At 54.9% G+C, this 17,917-nt stretch overlaps 1 protein-coding gene across 1 annotated transcript in view; it reads left to right on the plus strand.

Moving 5' to 3' along the window:
• Positions 1–379: 379 nt before the first annotated feature.
• Positions 380–17,917, plus strand: part of LOC138356650 (uncharacterized) — a 44,907-nt gene continuing 27,369 nt past the window's right edge. Inside the window, exons 1-2 of the mRNA XM_069312841.1 lie at positions 380–652; positions 11,530–11,673. Of these exons, the coding sequence (XP_069168942.1) occupies positions 380–652; positions 11,530–11,673 (417 nt within the window). The remainder of the gene's footprint in view (positions 653–11,529; positions 11,674–17,917) is intronic.

The following is a 17,917-nucleotide window of genomic DNA, read 5'->3' on the forward strand; positions in this document are numbered from 1 at the left end:
CGTGATTGTGGACATCGTCACTATGACTGTGGACACCATCTCCTTGACAGTGAACACCGTCTCCGTGACTGTGGACACCGTTACTATGACTGTGGACACGGTCTCCGTGACTGTGGACACCATCTCCGTGACTAAGGACACCGTCACTATGACTGTGGACACCGTCACTATGACTGTGGACACCGTCAATATGACTTTGGACACCGTCTCGGTGACTGTGGACACCGTCTCGGTGAATGTGGACACCGTCACTATGACTGTGGACACCGTCTCCGTGACTGTTGACACCGTCACTATGACTGTAGACATCGTCACTATGACTGTGGACACCGTCTCCGTGACTGTGGACACCGTCTCTGTGACTGTGGACACCGTCACTATGAATGTGGACACCGTCTCCGTGACTGTGGAGACAGTTTCCATGAATGTGGACACCGTCTCTGTGACTGTGGACACCGTCAATCTGACTGTGGACAACGCCACTATGATTGTTAACACCGTCTCCGTGACTGTGGACACCGTCTTTGTGACTGTGGACACCGTCTCCGTGACTGTGGACACCGCCTTCGTGACTGTGGACAGCGTCACTATGACTGTGGACACCGTCTCCGTGACTGTGGACACCGTCACTACGACTGTTGACACCGTCTCCGTGACTGTGGACACCGTCACTATGACTGTGGACACCATCACTATGACTGTGGACACCGTCACTATGACAGTGGACACCGTCACAATAACTGTGGACACCGTCACTATGACTGTGGACAACGTACCTGTGACTGTGGACACCGTCTCCGTGACTGTGGACACCGTCACCGTGACTGTGGACACCGTCTCCGTGACTGTGGACAACGTCACTATGACTGTGGACACCGTTAATATGACTGTGGACACCGTCTACCTGACTGTGGACACCGTCACTATGACTGTGGACACCGTCACTATGACTGTGGACACCGTCTCCGTGACTGTGGACACCGTCTCCGAGACTGTGGACACCGTCTCCGAGACTGTGGACACCGTCATTGTGGATGTGGACACCGTCTCCGAGACTGTGGACACCGTCTCCGTGACTGTGGACACCGTCATTGTGGATGTGGACACCGTCTCCGTGACTGTGGACACCGACTCCGAGACTGTGGCCACCGTCTCCGTGACTGTGGACACCGTCATTGTGGATGTGGACACCGTCTCTGTGATTGTGGACACCGTCTCCGTGACTGTGGACACCGTCAATATGACTGTGGACACCGTCTCTGTGTCTGTGCACACCGTCTCTGTGACTGTGGACACTGTCTCCGTAACTGTGGACACCGTCACTATCACTGTGAACACCGTCACTATGACTGTGAACACCATCACTATGACTGTGAACACCGTCACTATGACTGTGGACACCGTCACAATGACTGTGGACACCGTCGCCGTGACTGTGGACACCGTCTTCGTTACTGTGGACACCGTCACTATGACTGTGGACACCGTCTCCGTGACTGTGCACACCGTCTTCGTGACTGTGCACACCGTCTCCGTGACTGTAGACACCGTCTTTGTGACTGTTGACACCGTCAGTATGACTGTGGACACCGTCTCTGTGACTGTGGACACCGTCACTACGACTGTTGACACCGACTCCGTGACTGTGGACACCATCACTATGACTGTGGACACCGTCACTATGACTGTGGACACCATCTCAGTGACTGTGGACACCGTCGCTATGAATGTGGACACCGTCACAATAACTGTGGACACCGTCACTATAACTGTGGACACCGTCAATATGACTTTGGACACCGTCACCGTGACTGTGGACACCGTCTCCGTGATTGTGGACACCGTCACTATGACTGTGGACACCATCTCCTTGACAGTGAACACCGTCTCCGTGACTGTGGACACCGTTACTATGACTGTGGATACGGTCTCCGTGACTGTGGACACCGTCTCCGTGACTGTGGACACCGTTACTATGACTGTGGACACCGTCTCCGTGACTGTGGACACCGTCTCCGTGACTGTGGACACCGTCTCCGTGACTGTGGACACCGTCTCTGTGATTGTGGACACCGTCTCCGTGACTGTGGACACCGTCACAATGACTGTTGACACCGTCTCCGTGACTGTAGACACCGTCTTTGTGACTGTTGACACCGTCACTATGACTGTGGACACCGTCTCCGTGACTGTGGACACCGTCACTACGACTGTTGACACCGTCTCCGTGACTGTGGACACCGTCACTATGACTGTGGACACCGTCACTATGACTGTGGACTCCATCTCAGTGACTGTGGACACCGTCACTATGAATGTGGACACCGTCACAATAACTGTGGATACCGTCACTTTAGCTGTGGACACAGTCAATATGACTTTGGACACCGTCACCGTGACTGTGGACACCGTCTCCGTGATTGTGGACACCGTCACTATGACTGTGGACACCATCTCCTTGACAGTGAACACCGTCTCCGTGACTGTGGACACCGTTACTATGACTGTGGACACGGTCTCCGTGACTGTGGACACCATCTCCGTGACTAAGGACACCGTCACTATGACTGTGGACACCGTCACTATGACTGTGGACACCGTCAATATGACTTTGGACACCGTCTCGGTGACTGTGGACACCGTCTCGGTGAATGTGGACACCGTCACTATGACTGTGGACACCGTCTCCGTGACTGTTGACACCGTCACTATGACTGTAGACATCGTCACTATGACTGTGGACACCGTCTCCGTGACTGTGGACACCGTCTCCGTGACTGTGGACACCGTCACTATGAATGTGGACACCGTCTCCGTGACTGTGGAGACAGTTTCCATGAATGTGGACACCGTCTCTGTGACTGTGGACACCGTCAATCTGACTGTGGACAACGCCACTATGATTGTTAACACCGTCTCCGTGACTGTGGACACCGTCTTTGTGACTGTGGACACCGTCTCCGTGACTGTGGACACCGCCTTCGTGACTGTGGACACCGTCACTATGACTGTGGACACCGTCTCCGTGACTGTGGACACCGTCACTACGACTGTTGACACCGTCTCCGTGACTGTGGACACCGTCACTATGACTGTGGACACCATCACTATGACTGTGGACACCGTCACTATGACAGTGGACACCGTCACAATAACTGTGGACACCGTCACTATGACTGTGGACAACGTACCTGTGACTGTGGACACCGTCTCCGTGACTGTGGACACCGTCACCGTGACTGTGGACACCGTCTCCGTGACTGTGGACAACGTCACTATGACTGTGGACACCGTTAATATGACTGTGGACACCGTCTACCTGACTGTGGACACCGTCACTATGACTGTGGACACCGTCACTATGACTGTGGACACCGTCTCCGTGACTGTGGACACCGTCTCCGAGACTGTGGACACCGTCTCCGAGACTGTGGACACCGTCATTGTGGATGTGGACACCGTCTCCGAGACTGTGGACACCGTCTCCGTGACTGTGGACACCGTCATTGTGGATGTGGACACCGTCTCCGTGACTGTGGACACCGACTCCGAGACTGTGGCCACCGTCTCCGTGACTGTGGACACCGTCATTGTGGATGTGGACACCGTCTCTGTGACTGTGGACACCGTCTCCGTGACTGTGGACACCGTCAATATGACTGTGGACACCGTCTCTGTGTCTGTGCACACCGTCTCTGTGACTGTGGACACTGTCTCCGTAACTGTGGACACCGTCACTATCACTGTGAACACCGTCACTATGACTGTGAACACCATCACTATGACTGTGAACACCGTCACTATGACTGTGGACACCGTCACAATGACTGTGGACACCGTCGCCGTGACTGTGGACACCGTCTTCGTTACTGTGGACACCGTCACTATGACTGTGGACACCGTCTCCGTGACTGTGGACACCGTCTCCGTGACTGTGGACACCGTCTTTGTGACTGTTGACACCGTCAGTATGACTGTGGACACCGTCTCTGTGACTGTGGACACCGTCACTACGACTGTTGACACCGACTCCGTGACTGTGGACACCATCACTATGACTGTGGACACCGTCACTATGACTGTGGACACCATCTCAGTGACTGTGGACACCGTCGCTATGAATGTGGACACCGTCACAATAACTGTGGACACCGTCACTATGACTGTGGACACCGTCAATATGACTTTGGACACCGTCTCGGTGACTGTGGACACCGTCTCGGTGACTGTGGACACCGTCACTATGACTGTGGACACCGTCTCCGTGACTGTGGACACCGTCACTATGACTGTAGACATCGTCACTATGACTGTGGACACCGTCTCCGTGACTGTGGACACCGTCACTATGAATGTGGACACCGTCTCCGTGACTGTGGACAACGCCACTATGATTGTTAACAGCGTCTCCGTGACTGTGGACACCGTCTTTGTGACTGTGGACACCGTCTCCGTGACTGTGGACACCGCCTTCGTGACTGTGGACACCGTCACTATGACTGTGGACACCGTCTCCGTGACTGTGGACACCGTCACTACGACTGTTGACACCGTCTCCGTGACTGTGGACACCGTCACTATGACTGTGGACACCATCACTATGACTGTGGACACCGTCACTATGACAGTGGACATCGTCACAATAACTGTGGACACCGTCACTATGACTGTGGACAACGTACCTGTGACTGTGGACACCGTCTCCGTGACTGTGGACACCGTCACTGTGACTGTGGACACCGTCTCCGTGACTGTGGACACCGTCACTGTGACTGTGGACACCGTCTCCGTGACTGTGGACAACGTCACTATGACTGTGGACACCGTTAATATGACTGTGGACACCGTCTCCCTGACTGTGAACACCGTCACTATGACTGTGGACACCGTCACTATGACTGTGGACACCGTCTCCGTGACTGTGGACACCGTCTCCGAGACTGTGGACACCGTCTCCGAGACTGTGGACACCGTCATTGTGGATGTGGACACCGTCTCCGAGACTGTGGACACCGTCTCCGTGACTGTGGACACCGTCATTGTGGATGTGGACACCGTCTCCGTGACTGTGGACACCGACTCCGAGACTGTGGACACCGTCTCTGTGACTGTGGACACCGTCTCCGTGACTGTGGACACCGTCAATATGACTGTGGACACCGTCTCTGTGTCTGTGGACACCGTCTCTGTGACTGTGGACACTGTCTCCGTGACTGTGGACACCGTCACTATCACTGTGAACACCGTCACTATGACTGTGAACACCATCACTATGACTGTGAACACCGTCACTATGACTGTGGACACCGTCACAATGACTGTGGACACCGTCGCCGTGACTGTGGACACCGTCTTCGTTACTGTGGACACCGTCACTATGACTGTGGACACCGTCTCCGTGACTGTGCACACCGTCTTCGTGACTGTGCACACCGTCTTCGTGACTGTGGACACCATCACCGTGACTGTGGACACCGTCTCCGTGACTGTGCACACCGTCACTATGACTGTGGACACCGTCTCCGTGACTGTGGACACCGTCACTATGACTGTGGACACCGTTAATGACTGTGGACACCGTCTCCGTGACTGTGGACACCGTCACTATGACTGTGGACACCGTCTCCGTGACTGTAGACACCGTCACTATGACTGTGGACACCGTCACTGTGGTTGTGGACACCGTCTCCGTGACTGTGGACACCGTCACCGTGGTTGAGGACACCGTCTCCGTGACTGTGGACACCGTCATTATGACTGTGGACACCGTCATTATGACTGTGGACACCGTTACTATGACTGTGGACACCGTCACTATGACTGTGGACACCGTCTCCGTGACTGTTGACACCGTCACCGTGACTGTGGACACCGTCACCGTGGTTGAGGACACCGTCTCTGTCACTGTGGACACCGTCATTATGACTGTGGACACCGTCACTATGACTCTGGACACAATCTCCGTGACTGTGGACACCGTCACTATGACTGTGGACACCGTCACTATGAATGTGTACACCGTCTCTGTGACTGTGGACACCGTCTTTGTGACTGTTGACACCGTCACTATGACTGTGGATACCGTCTCCGAGACTGTGGACACCGTCACTATGAATGTGGACACCGTCTCCGTGACTGTGGACACCGTCATTGTGACTGTGGACACCGTCTCCGTGACTGTGGACACCATCACTGTGACTGTAGACAGCGTCTCCGTGACTGTGGACACCGTCTCCGTGACTGTGGACACCGTCACTATGACTGTGGACACCGTCATTGTGACTGTGGACACCGTCACTATGACTGTGGACACCGTCATTGTGACTGTGGACACCGTCACTATGACTGTGGACACCGTCACTATGAATGTGGACACCGTCTCCGTGACTGTGGAGACAGTTTCCATGAATGTGGACACCGTCATTGTGGATGTGGACACCGTCTCCGTGACTGTGGACACCGACTCCGAGACTGTGGACACCGTCTCCGTGACTGTGGACACCGTCATTGTGGATGTGGACACCGTCTCTGTGACTGTGGACACCGTCTCCGTGACTGTGGACACCGTCAATATGACTGTGGACACCGTCTCTGTGTCTGTGGACACCGTCTCTGTGACTGTGGACACTGTCTCCGTGACTGTGGACACCGTCACTATCACTGTGAACACCGTCACTATGACTGTGAACACCATCACTATGACTGTGAACACCGTCACTATGACTGTGGACACCGTCACAATGACTGTGGACACCGTCGCCGTGACTGTGGACACCGTCTTCGTTACTGTGGACACCGTCACTATGACTGTGGACACCGTCTCCGTGACTGTGCACACCGTCTTCGTGACTGTGCACACCGTCTTCGTGACTGTGGACACCATCACCGTGACTGTGGACACCGTCTCCGTGACTGTGGACACCGTCACTATGACTGTGGACACCTTCTCCGTGACTGTGGACACCGTCACTATGACTGTGGACACCGTTAATGACTGTGGACACCGTCTCCGTGACTGTGGACACCGTCACTATGACTGTGGACACCGTCTCCGTGACTGTAGACACCGTCACTATGACTGTGGACACCGTCACTGTGGTTGTGGACACCGTCTCCGTGACTGTGGACACCGTCACCGTGGTTGAGGACACCGTCTCCGTGACTGTGGACACCGTCATTATGACTGTGGACACCGTCACTATGACTGTGGACACCGTCACTATGACTGTGGACACCGTCTCCGTGACTGTTGACACCGTCACCGTGACTGTGGACACCGTCACCGTGGTTGAGGACACCGTCTCTGTGACTGTGGACACCGTCATTATGACTGTGGACACCGTCACTATGACTGTGGACACCATCACTATGACTCTGGACACCATCTCCGTGACTGTGGACACCGTCACTATGACTGTGGACACCGTCACTATGAATGTGTACACCGTCTCTGTGACTGTGGACACCGTCTTTGTGACTGTTGACACCGTCACTATGACTGTGGACACCGTCTCCGAGACTGAGGACACCGTCACTATGAATGTGGACACCGTCTCCGTGACTGTGGACACCGTCATTGTGACTGTGGACACCGTCTCCGTGACTGTGGACACCATCACTGTGACTGTAGACACCGTCTCCGTGACTGTGGGCACCGTCTCCGTGACTGTGGACACCGTCACTATGACTGTGGACACCGTCATTGTGACTGTGGACACCGTCACTATGACTGTGGACACCGTCATTGTGACTGTGGACACCGTCACTATGACTGTGGACACCGTCTCTGTGACTGTGGACACCGTCTCCGAAACTGTGGGCCCCGTCTCCGTGACTGTGGACACCGTCATTGTGACTGTGGACACCGTTTCTGTGACTGTGGGCACCGTCTCCGTGACTGTGGACACCGTCACTATGACTGTGGACACCGTCTTCGTGACTGTGGACACCGTCATTGTGACTGTGGACACCGTCACTATGACTGTGGACACCGTCTCCGTGACTGTGGACACCGTCTCCGTGACTGTGGACACCGTCTCCGTGACTGTGGACACCGTCTCCGTGACTGTGGACACCGTCTCCGTGACTGTGGACACCGTCTCCGTGACTGTGGACACCGTCTCCGTGACTGTGGACACCGTCACTATGACTGTGGACACCGTCACTATGACTGTGGACACCATCTCCTTGACAGTGAACACCGTCTCCGTGACTGTGGACGCCGTTACTATGACTGTGGACACCGTCTCTGTGACTGTGGACACCGTCTCCGTGACTGTGGACACCGTCTCCGTGACTGTGGACACCGTCTCTATGATTGTGGACACCGTCTCAGTGACTGTGGACACCGTCACAATGACTGTAGACACCGTCTCCGTGACTGTGGGCACCGTCTCCGTGACTGTGGACACCGTCACTATGACTGTGGACACCGTCATTGTGACTGTGGACACCGTCATTATGACTGTGGACACCGTCTGCGTGACTGTGGACACCGTCTGAGAAACTGTGGGCCCCGTCTCCGTGACTGTCGACACCGTCATTGTGACTGTGGACACCGTCTCCGTGACTGTGGACACCATCACTGTGACTGTAGACACCGTCTCCGTGACTGTGGGCACCGTCTCCGTGACTGTGGACACCGTCACTATGACTGTGGACACCGTCTCCGTGACTGTGGACACCGTCTCCGTGACTGTGGACAATGTCTCCGTGACAGTGGACACCGTCTCCGTGACTGTGGACACCGTCACTATGACTGTGGACACAGTCACTATGACTGTGGACACCATCTCCTTGACAGTGAACACCGTCTCCGTGACTGTGGACACCGTTACTATGACTGTGGACACCGTCACAATGACTGTGGACACCGTCTCCGTGACTGTGGACACCGTCTCCGTGACTGTGGACACCGTCTCTGTGATTGTGGACACCGTCTCCGTGACTGTGGACACCGTCACAATGACTGTTGACACCGTCTCCGTGACTGTAGACACCGTCTTTGTGACTGTTGACACCGTCACTATGACTGTGGACACCGTCTCCGTGACTGTGGACACCGTCACTACGACTGTTGACACCGTCTCCGTGACTGTGGACACCGTCACTATGACTGTGGACACCGTCACTATGACTGTGGACTCCATCTCAGTGACTGTGGACACCGTCACTATGAATGTGGACACCGTCACAATAACTGTGGATACCGTCACTATAGCTGTGGACACCGTCAATATGACTTTGGACACCGTCACCGTGACTGTGGACACCGTCTCCGTGATTGTGGACACCGTCACTATGACTGTGGACACCATCTCCTTGACAGTGAACACCGTCTCCGTGACTGTGGACACCGTTACTATGACTGTGGACACGGTCTCCGTGACTGTGGACACCATCTCCGTGACTAAGGACACCGTCACTATGACTGTGGACACCGTCACTATGACTGTGGACACCGTCAATATGACTTTGGACACCGTCTCGGTGACTGTGGACACCGTCTCGGTGAATGTGGACACCGTCACTATGACTGTGGACACCGTCTCCGTGACTGTTGACACCGTCACTATGACTGTAGACATCGTCACTATGACTGTGGACACCGTCTCCGTGACTGTAGACACCGTCTCCGTGACTGTGGACACCGTCACTATGAATGTGGACACCGTCTCCGTGACTGTGGAGACAGTTTCCATGAATGTGGACACCGTCTCTGTGACTGTGGACACCGTCAATCTGACTGTGGACAACGCCACTATGATTGTTAACACCGTCTCCGTGACTGTGGACACCGTCTTTGTGACTGTGGACACCGTCTCCGTGACTGTGGACACCGCCTTCGTGACTGTGGACACCGTCACTATGACTGTGGACACCGTCTCCGTGACTGTGGACACCGTCACTACGACTGTTGACACCGTCTCCGTGACTGTGGACACCGTCACTATGACTGTGGACACCATCACTATGACTGTGGACACCGTCACTATGACAGTGGACACCGTCACAATAACTGTGGACACCGTCACTATGACTGTGGACAACGTACCTGTGACTGTGGACACCGTCTCCGTGACTGTGGACACCGTCTCCGTGACTGTGGACACCGTCTCTGTGATTGTGGACACCGTCTCCGTGACTGTGGACACCGTCACAATGACTGTTGACACCGTCTCCGTGACTGTAGACACCGTCTTTGTGACTGTTGACACCGTCACTATGACTGTGGACACCGTCTCCGTGACTGTGGACACCGTCACTACGACTGTTGACACCGTCTCCGTGACTGTGGACACCGTCACTATGACTGTGGACACCGTCACTATGACTGTGGACTCCATCTCAGTGACTGTGGACACCGTCACTATGAATGTGGACACCGTCACAATAACTGTGGATACCGTCACTATAGCTGCGGACACCGTCAATATGACTTTGGACACCGTCACCGTGACTGTGGACACCGTCTCCGTGATTGTGGACACCGTCACTATGACTGTGGACACCATCTCCTTGACAGTGAACACCGTCTCCGTGACTGTGGACACCGTTACTATGACTGTGGACACGGTCTCCGTGACTGTGGACACCATCTCCGTGACTAAGGACACCGTCACTATGACTGTGGACACCGTCACTATGACTGTGGACACCGTCAATATGACTTTGGACACCGTCTCGGTGACTGTGGACACCGTCTCGGTGAATGTGGACACCGTCACTATGACTGTGGACACCGTCTCCGTGACTGTTGACACCGTCACTATGACTGTAGACATCGTCACTATGACTGTGGACACCGTCTCCGTGACTGTAGACACCGTCTCCGTGACTGTGGACACCGTCACTATGAATGTGGTCACCGTCTCCGTGACTGTGGAGACAGTTTCCATGAATGTGGACACCGTCTCTGTGACTGTGGACACCGTCAATCTGACTGTGGACAACGCCACTATGATTGTTAACACCGTCTCCGTGACTGTGGACACCGTCTTTGTGACTGTGGACACCGTCTCCGTGACTGTGGACACCGCCTTCGTGACTGTGGACACCGTCACTATGACTGTGGACACCGTCTCCGTGACTGTGGACACCGTCACTACGACTGTTGACACCGTCTCCGTGACTGTGGACACCGTCACTATGACTGTGGACACCATCACTATGACTGTGGACACCGTCACTATGACAGTGGACACCGTCACAATAACTGTGGACACCGTCACTATGACTGTGGACAACGTACCTGTGACTGTGGACACCGTCTCCGTGACTGTGGACACCGTCACCGTGACTGTGGACACCGTCTCCGTGACTGTGGACAACGTCACTATGACTGTGGACACCGTTAATATGACTGTGGACACCGTCTACCTGACTGTGGACACCGTTACTATGACTGTGGACACCGTCACTATGACTGTGGACACCGTCTCCGTGACTGTGGACACCGTCTCCGAGACTGTGGACACCGTCTCCGAGACTGTGGACACCGTCATTGTGGATGTGGACACCGTCTCCGAGACTGTGGACACCGTCTCCGTGACTGTGGACAATGTCATTGTGGATGTGGACACCGTCTCCGTGACTGTGGACACCGACTCCGAGACTGTGGCCACCGTCTCCGTGACTGTGGACACCGTCATTGTGGATGTGGACACCGTCTCTGTGACTGTGGACACCGTCTCCGTGACTGTGGACACCGTCACTATCACTGTGAACACCGTCACTATGACTGTGAACACCATCACTATGACTGTGAACACCGTCACTATGACTGTGGACACCGTCACAATGACTGTGGACACCGTCGCCGTGACTGTGGACACCGTCTTCGTTACTGTGGACACCGTCACTATGACTGTGGACACCGTCTCCGTGACTGTGCACACCGTCTTCGTGACTGTGCACACCGTCTCCGTGACTGTAGACACCGTCTTTGTGACTGTTGACACCGTCAGTATGACTGTGGACACCGTCTCTGTGACTGTGGACACCGTCACTACGACTGTTGACACCGACTCCGTGACTGTGGACACCGTCACTATGACTGTGGACACCGTCACTATGACTGTGGACACCATCTCAGTGACTGTGGACACCGTCGCTATGAATGTGGACACCGTCACAATAACTGTGGACACCGTCACTATAACTGTGGACACCGTCAATATGACTTTGGACACCGTCACCGTGACTGTGGACACCGTCTCCGTGATTGTGGACACCGTCACTATGACTGTGGACACCATCTCCTTGACAGTGAACACCGTCTCCGTGACTGTGGACACCGTTACTATGACTGTGGATACGGTCTCCGTGACTGTGGACACCGTCTCCGTGACTAAGGACACCGTCACTATGACTGTGGACACCGTCACTATGACTGTGGACACCGTCAATATGACTTTGGACACCGTCTCGGTGACTGTGGACACCGTCTCGGTGACTGTGGACACCGTCACTATGACTGTGGACACCGTCTCCGTGACTGTGGACACCGTCACTATGACTGTAGACATCGTCACTATGACTGTGGACACCGTCTCCGTGACTGTGGACACCGTCACTATGAATGTGGACACCGTCTCCGTGACTGTGGACAACGCCACTATGATTGTTAACAGCGTCTCCGTGACTGTGGACACCGTCTTTGTGACTGTGGACACCGTCTCCGTGACTGTGGACACCGCCTTCGTGACTGTGGACACCGTCACTATGACTGTGGACACCGTCTCCGTGACTGTGGACACCGTCACTACGACTGTTGACACCGTCTCCGTGACTGTGGACACCGTCACTATGACTGTGGACACCATCACTATGACTGTCGACACCGTCACTATGACAGTGGACACCGTCACAATAACTGTGGACACCGTCACTATGACTGTGGACAACGTACCTGTGACTGTGGACACCGTCTCCGTGACTGTGGACACCGTCACTGTTACTGTGGACACCGTCTCCGTGACTGTGGACAACGTCACTATGACTGTGGACACCGTTAATATGACTGTGGACACCGTCTCCCTGACTGTGGACACCGTCACTATGACTGTGGACACCGTCACTATGACTGTGGACACCGTCTCCGTGACTGTGGACACCGTCTCCGAGACTGTGGACACCGTCTCCGAGACTGTGGACACCGTCATTGTGGATGTGGACACCGTCTCCGAGACTGTGGACACCGTCTCCGTGACTGTGGACACCGTCATTGTGGATGTGGACACCGTCTCCGTGACTGTGGACACCGACTCCGAGACTGTGGACACCGTCTCTGTGACTGTGGACACCGTCTCCGTGACTGTGGACACCGTCAATATGACTGTGGACACCGTCTCTGTGTCTGTGGACACCGTCTCTGTGACTCTGGACACTGTCTCCGTGACTGTGGACACCGTCACTATCACTGTGAACACCGTCACTATGACTGTGAACACCATCACTATGACTGTGAACACCGTCACTATGACTGTGGACACCGTCACAATGACTGTGGACACCGTCTCCGTGACTGTGCACACCGTCTTCGTGACTGTGCACACCGTCACTATGACTGTGGACACCGTCTCCGTGACTGTGCACACCGTCTTCGTGACTGTGCACACCGTCTTCGTGACTGTGGACACCATCACCGTGACTGTGGACACCGTCTCCGTGACTGTGGACACCGTCACTATGACTGTGGACACCGTTAATGACTGTGGACACCGTCTCCGTGACTGTGGACACCGTCACTATGACTGTGGACACCGTCTCCGTGACTGTAGACACCGTCACTATGACTGTGGACACCGTCACTGTGGTTGTGGACACCGTCTCCGTGACTGTGGACACCGTCACCGTGGTTGAGGACACCGTCTCCGTGACTGTGGACACCGTCATTATGACTGTGGACACCGTCATTATGACTGTGGACACCGTCACTATGACTGTGGACACCGTCACTATGACTGTGGACACCGTCTCCGTGACTGTTGACACCGTCACCGTGACTGTGGACACCGTCACCGTGGTTGAGGACACCGTCTCTGTCACTGTGGACACCGTCATTATGACTGTGGACACCGTCACTATGACTCTGGACACCATCTCCGTGACTGTGGACACCGTCACTATGACTGTGGACACCGTCACTATGAATGTGTACACCGTCTCTGTGACTGTGGACACCGTCTTTGTGACTGTTGACACCGTCACTATGACTGTGGATACCGTCTCCGAGACTGTGGACACCGTCACTATGAATGTGGACACCGTCTCCGTGACTGTGGACACCGTCATTGTGACTGTGGACACCGTCTCCGTGAATGTGGACACCATCACTGTGACTGTAGACAGCGTCTCCGTGACTGTGGACACCGTCTCCGTGACTGTGGACACCGTCACTATGACTGTGGACACCGTCATTGTGACTGTGGACACCGTCACTATGATTGTGGACACCGTCATTGTGACTGTGGACACCGTCACTATGACTGTGGACACCGTCACTATGAATGTGGACACCGTCTCCGTGACTGTGGAGACAGTTTCCATGAATGTGGACACCGTCATTGTGGATGTGGACACCGTCTCCGTGACTGTGGACACCGACTCCGAGACTGTGGACACCGTCTCCGTGACTGTGGACACCGTCATTGTGGATGTGGACACCGTCTCTGTGACTGTGGACACCGTCTCCGTGACTGTGGACACCGTCAATATGACTGTGGACACCGTCTCTGTGTCTGTGGACACCGTCTCCGTGACTGTGGACACCGTCACTATCACTGTGAACACCGTCACTATGACTGTGAACACCATCACTATGACTGTGAACACCGTCACTATGACTGTGGACACCGTCACAATGACTGTGGACACCGTCGCCGTGACTGTGGACACCGTCTTCGTTACTGTGGACACCGTCACTATGACTGTGGACACCGTCTCCGTGACTGTGCACACCGTCTTCGTGACTGTGCACACCGTCTTCGTGACTGTGGACACCATCACCGTGACTGTGGACACCGTCTCCGTGACTGTGGACACCGTCACTATGACTGTGGACACCTTCTCCGTGACTGTGGACACCGTCACTATGACTGTGGACACCGTTAATGACTGTGGACACCGTCTCCGTGACTGTGGACACCGTCACTATGACTGTGGACACCGTCTCCGTGACTGTAGACACCGTCACTATGACTGTGGACACCGTCACTGTGGTTGTGGACACCGTCTCCGTGACTGTGGACACCGTCACCGTGGTTGAGGACACCGTCTCCGTGACTGTGGACACCGTCATTATGACTGTGGACACCGTCACTATGACTGTGGACACCGTCACTATGACTGTGGACACCGTCTCCGTGACTGTTGACACCGTCACCGTGACTGTGGACACCGTCACCGTGGTTGAGGACACCGTCTCTGTGACTGTGGACACCGTCATTATGACTGTGGACACCGTCACTATGACTGTGGACACCATCACTATGACTCTGGACACCATCTCCGTGACTGTGGACACCGTCACTATGACTGTGGACACCGTCACTATGAATGTGTACACCGTCTCCGTGACTGTGGACACCGTCTTTGTGACTGTTGACACCGTCACTATGACTGTGGACACCGTCTCCGAGACTGAGGACACCGTCACTATGAATGTGGACACCGTCTCCGTGACTGTGGACACCGTCATTGTGACTGTGGACACCGTCTCCGTGACTGTGGACACCATCACTGTGACTGTAGACACCGTCTCCGTGACTGTGGGCACCGTCTCCGTCACTGTGGACACCGTCACTATGACTGTGGACACCGTCATTGTGACTGTGGACACCGTCACTATGACTGTGGACACCGTCATTGTGACTCTGGACACCGTCACTATGACTGTGGACACCGTCTCCGTGACTGTGGACACCGTCTCCGAAACTGTGGGCCCCGTCTCCGTGACTGTGGACACCGTCATTGTGACTGTGGACACCGTTTCTGTGACTGTGGGCACCGTCTCCGTGACTGTGGACACCGTCACTATGACTGTGGACACCGTCTTCGTGACTGTGGACACCGTCATTGTGACTGTGGACACCGTCACTATGACTGTGGACACCGTCTCCGTGACTGTGGACACCGTCTCCGTGACTGTGGACACCGTCTCTGTGACTGTGGACACCGTCTCCGTGACTGTGGACACCGTCTCCGTGACTGTGGACACCGTCTCCGTGACTGTGGACACCGTCACTATGACTGTGGACACCGTCACTATGACTGTGGACACCATCTCCTTGACAGTGAACACCGTCTCCGTGACTGTGGACGCCGTTACTATGACTGTGGACACCGTCTCCGTGACTGTGGACACCGTCTCCGTGACTGTGGACACCGTCTCCGTGACTGTGGACACCGTCTCTGTGATTGTGGACACCGTCTCTGTGACTGTGGACACCGTCACAATGACTGTTGACACCGTCTCCGTGACTGTGGACACCGTCTCCGTGACTGTGGACACCGTCACTATGACTGTGGACACCGTCATTGTGACTGTGGACACCGTCACTATGACTGTGGACACCGTCTGCGTGACTGTGGACACCGTCTGAGAAACTGTGGGCCCCGTCTCCGTGACTGTGGACACCGTCATTGTGACTGTGGACACCGTCTCCATGACTGTGGACACCATCACTGTGACTGTAGACACCGTCTCCGTGACTGTGGGCACCGTCTCCGTGACTGTGGACACCGTCACTATGACTGTGGACACCGTCTCCGTGACAGTGGACACCGTCTCCGTGACTGTGGACAATGTCTCCGTGACAGTGGACACCGTCTCCGTGACTGTGGACACCGTCACTATGACTGTGGACACAGTCACTATGACTGTGGACACCATCTCCTTGACAGTGAACACCGTCTCCGTGACTGTGGACACCGTTACTATGACTGTGGACACCGTCTCCGTGACTGTGGACACCGTCTCCGTGACTGTGGACACCGTCTCCGTGACTGTGGACACCGTCTCTGTGATTGTGGACACCGTCTCCGTGACTGTGGACACCGTCACAATGACTGTTGACACCGTCTCCGTGACTGTAGACACCGTCTTTGTGACTGTTGACACCGTCACTATGACTGTGGACACCGTCTCCGTGACTGTGGACACCGTCACTACGACTGTTGACACCGTCTCCGTGACTGTGGACACCGTCACTATGACTGTGGACACCGTCACTATGACTGTGGACTCCATCTCAGTGACTGTGGACACCGTCACTATGAATGTGGACACCGTCACAATAACTGTGGATACCGTCACTATAGCTGTGGACACCGTCAATATGACTTTGGACACCGTCACCGTGACTGTGGACACCGTCTCCGTGATTGTGGACACCGTCACTATGACTGTGGACACCATCTCCTTGACAGTGAACACCGTCTCCGTGACTGTGGACACCGTTACTATGACTGTGGACACGGTCTCCGTGACTGTGGACACCATCTCCGTGACTAAGGACACCGTCACTATGACTGTGGACACCGTCACTATGACTGTGGACACCGTCAATATGACTTTGGACACCGTCTCGGTGACTGTGGACACCGTCTCGGTGAATGTGGACACCGTCACTATGACTGTGGACACCGTCTCCGTGACTGTTGACACCGTCACTATGACTGTAGACATCGTCACTATGACTGTGGACACCGTCTCCGTGACTGTAGACACCGTCTCCGTGACTGTGGACACCGTCACTATGACTGTGGACACCGTCTCCGTGACTGTAGACACCGTCACTATGACTGTGGACACCGTCACTGTGGTTGTGGACACCGTCTCCGTGACTGTGGACACCGTCACCGTGGTTGAGGACACCGTCTCCGTGACTGTGGACACCGTCATTATGACTGTGGA

The sequence above is a fragment of the Procambarus clarkii genome, chromosome 73, assembly GCF_040958095.1.
Source record: "Procambarus clarkii isolate CNS0578487 chromosome 73, FALCON_Pclarkii_2.0, whole genome shotgun sequence".
Classification (NCBI taxonomy): domain Eukaryota; kingdom Metazoa; phylum Arthropoda; class Malacostraca; order Decapoda; family Cambaridae; genus Procambarus; species Procambarus clarkii.